The following is a 3,496-nucleotide window of genomic DNA, read 5'->3' as shown; positions in this document are numbered from 1 at the left end:
TGTGTGTGCGTGTGTGTGTGTGTGTGTGTGTGTGTGTGTGTGCGTGCGTGCGTGCGTGCGTGTGTGTGTGTTTGTGTGTGTGTGTGTGTGTGTTTGTGTGTGTGTGTGTGTGTGTCTGAGCTTGGACGACCTATGGTCATGGTTACCTTACTACAGTAAAGTATAGGGTCCAAGTGCAATTTCGCGGCAGTGCCGTTTTCTTTGCGTTAGTGAGACACTAGTGAGAATGTACAAGAAACAGCGTGTTATTTTGACCTATTACTATCCTTCAATTTTTTGGAAGGACGTTTTACTGCGGATGGTCGGAGGGTCGTTGTACACTCGTGGTGCGAGGTCAGCATGTCGCCCACAGACGTCCTAGAACAAACGAATGAAAATAGCAGGAATGAGATGAGGAATGATGTTTCTTGACGATGATGATCTAACGTACTTAGTGTGGTGGATAGTAAAGCTGTAAAATGCTTATTAGATGGAGGGGATTCAGGAAATGGTACGGTTTGCAATAAGTACCTGGAACAGCCTGGCATATGAAACGATACTCCCTGTTGCAATATGTGTCGGCCCACTTGTCTTTCCTGTGTGAGGAATAAACAACGCAATCTCGGATCCTATCGTTAATCGGTCGTCCCGGTCCCCAGTTGTTGTACGTCCCAAGTGCAGAGCCATCCACCCACTCAAAGCTTCCCTCTTCGCGCTGATCATGCAGGCCGAAAACCAGTAGGCATACGAATCGCCCACGTTCTTGTACAAAGAGATCAGAAAGGTGTTGGTCTCAGCGTCTCGGGGCATGGCGAGGGTGCCGCCGTCTTCACGACAGGCCGCGGTCGCTCCTCTGAAGGCCTTCCCTCTGTTGAAGGCCTTGTAGCAGATTCCGCGCCACATTGTGTAACCCTTAGGACAAGATGCTGGAAAAAAGATTTCTGTCAACAACACACGTAGGGATGGACATTGGTGACCGTGATTTTGAAAATGTTCCAGAATTCCAATACTGACAAATCATTACATTTATTACATCAAAAGAACACAACTCCCCATTACACACATGTATTTTGTGTAGGTTTATTTGATGCAAGCATTAGTGATAACTGCACTGAGACATTAAAACACTATGATAATACAAGACAACAGGCATATGTATTATGTACACATTTGCGTACATTCTTGATGAGGGAAATGTTTGGAGCCAGTCAAGCGAGGGTTCCTCCTTAGCAGTGAAAACACCCTGGAATGATGATGATGATGATGATGATGATGATGATGATGATGATGATGATGATGATGATGATATTGTAATGAAATAACGATAGTCAGTCCAACAAGTTGTCCTTTTTTCATAAAACAGAAACCAAACTTACCCGGCCACATCTCGTGAAGACGCTGCTCCAAGGCGGCGGTTTGGTTTCGCTCCTTGTCCAGGTCGCGCTTCAAGGCGTCAACAGTGGTGGACATGTCGTCTTGGTCGCGCTTCAAGGCGCCAACAGTGGTGGACAGTTGGCGCATGTCGTCTTGGTCGCGCTTCAAGGCGTCAACAGTGCTGGACATGTCGTCTTGGTCGCGCTTCAAGGCGTCAACAGTGGTGGGCAGTTGGCGCATGTCGTCTTGGTCGCGCTTCAAGGCGTCAACAGTGGTGGACAGTTGAGATAATTCCTATAAACGTATATACGGATGCCATAATGCCACACATAAGAAACAAAATGAAGAAAAACAGATGTTCTGTCTAGTCTTGATAGACTCTCTCTCTCAAAAAAACACACACACAACAGAATCAGTGTTAGAAAAATAGCTTGACAATAGGCTTTGTAGTACAAATGCATTTACCTCTTTAATAGTGAACGTCAGAGGGGCGAGTCCCACGGCGAGCAGCACGGCTATGCCGGCGGCCATGCAGCTGCGGTGGGAGCGGATGAAGCTACAGAGACCACAGCGGCCGCTTGCTCCACCCGGATACGTGCGGTCTGTTAAATATACATTTTCCCCAGGTTTAGAGTGGTAGAATTATGTTGCTTGGATTGTGGCATTATGTATTTTATTTTCACTCCCTTGATATTGCATGTGATTATTTCAAATTCATTGTTCTCAAATCGCCGAAAATGTAAAGTAAGTAATTATTCGTAAATTCGTACCATTTCTACTGTACATTTATCGTTTTTATGTTGTTTTTTATTGTACAAATTCCTTAACGAAAAAACACATTACAAAAGCTTCGGTTACCTGCAGTTGCGTGACGTTTCACCACCTCGGCTTCTTCGTACGTGTGTGAAGACGCTCCTTGCTCTTCTTGCAACTTGTCAGAAGCGCCGTTGCCATGGCGGCCACGCCCGCGTGAGCCACTCTGATGGACAGGAGGGGGTTGGGGCGGCGGCCCGCTGGTTTGGCCGCTCCCGGGCCCGGAGAAAGGGGACCGCACCGGCTCTGCTTGCTCGTACATTTCGACCGTACTGTGCAGACAACTGGCGAACAGTACAACAGCAAATGTCAAGGTGCATGAATATGGGCAATAATGCCATGATTAGTCTGGATATCTCTGCCCATATTTGGAGGGAAGAGGACGTATGACGTGTTGCGAATGGCGTATTGTTCTCTGCAAAGAGCAGACCAATTTTCTAAGGAAAAAAATTGAATTGTTTGGTCTGGGAGGTAGAGATTACTTAGAAGCGCGATTTAGTTAGGCTATAAGATGGCATGATACCCACATCTGTCGCTAGGTGGCGTGGCTTAGCAGATTGTCTTCATAATTTCCAAGCAGATGTCGGGTCGAAAAACGTGATCTTTACGATCTTGCACCTCAACATCTTCTAGATCTCCATTTGGTCTCAATGCCCCTAACGCACTTAATTTCAGCAACATTTTCAAGTTGACCAGGAGGTCTGGTAGAGACTACGTACTAGTACCCAACATCTGCTTGTAGATCGTGTTGACACACTGCTCAACCGCGCCACCTGGCGGCTGATGTGGCGTGACAGTAACCGCCCGTCACGGAATTCGCACAGGTCATTAACCTCACTCATAATCCTACACTTCCGGTAACAGCCACCGTTTCCGGTCGGGGACGGTACGTTATATGACTAAACAGGATTGTTGTTCGAGTGAATGAATTCTATTTATCAAATTCTTTCATATTGACGATGTGCATATTGTTTAGATAGATAGAAACCTTGTTGATGCGATCAAAAGTACAGTAACTTTTCTACGATTAACTACAATCTACAAAATAGAAATGCAAAACAAATCTTGATTTCAAATTCTACGTTCTAGATGATAAAGCCTAAGGTAAGGAAATCTGTAATATCTTATCACAATCAAGTGTTAGATACCCACCTTATAATTCACCTCTAGTACATCCCCCACCCCTACCTTCATACAAAACGGACGGTCCCCCAGGTGAGTGCGCAGGTATGACGTCACCTGACCGTCATGCAAAAATGCGTGACGTCACAGGGTTCGGCTGGGCGGAGCCAGCAGAGTGTCGTGCGCCTGCGCCGTGAGGTGACCGTTT

The 3,496-nt window shown here is 46.3% G+C and overlaps 1 protein-coding gene across 1 annotated transcript; it reads right to left on the bottom strand.

Annotated features, from left to right (window-relative positions):
- Positions 1-261: 261 nt before the first annotated feature.
- Positions 262-2,611, bottom strand: LOC136420992 (uncharacterized). Its single transcript, XM_066408135.1, has 5 exons — positions 2,212-2,611; positions 1,819-1,955; positions 1,356-1,647; positions 511-905; positions 262-357 (listed from the first exon to the last, which is right to left on the bottom strand). The coding sequence occupies exons 1-5, from the start codon at positions 2,426-2,428 to the stop codon at positions 262-264; spliced, it is 1,137 nt and encodes a 378-aa protein (XP_066264232.1). The 5' UTR covers positions 2,429-2,611.
- Positions 2,612-3,496: the final 885 nt, after the last annotated feature.

The sequence above is a fragment of the Branchiostoma lanceolatum genome, chromosome 15, assembly GCF_035083965.1.
Source record: "Branchiostoma lanceolatum isolate klBraLanc5 chromosome 15, klBraLanc5.hap2, whole genome shotgun sequence".
NCBI lineage: Eukaryota > Metazoa > Chordata > Leptocardii > Amphioxiformes > Branchiostomatidae > Branchiostoma > Branchiostoma lanceolatum.
Note: the sequence above shows the minus strand (reverse complement) of the source record. Positions and strands in the feature narration are given on the sequence as shown.

What these genes read in the sequence shown, in the direction of transcription:
- LOC136420992 (XM_066408135.1), bottom strand. Translation starts at nt 2,428, where the DNA reads ATGTACGAGCAAGCAGAGCCGGTGCGGTCCCCTTTCTCCGGGCCCGGG. An exon ending in TGACGTTCACTATTAAAGAG is followed by an intron (nt 1,648 to 1,818) that starts GTAAATGCATTT and finishes ATACGTTTATAG; the next exon opens with GAATTATCTCAACTGTCCAC. An exon ending in CATATGCCAGGCTGTTCCAG is followed by an intron (nt 358 to 510) that starts GTACTTATTGCA and finishes CGTTTGTTCTAG; the next exon opens with GACGTCTGTGGGCGACATGC.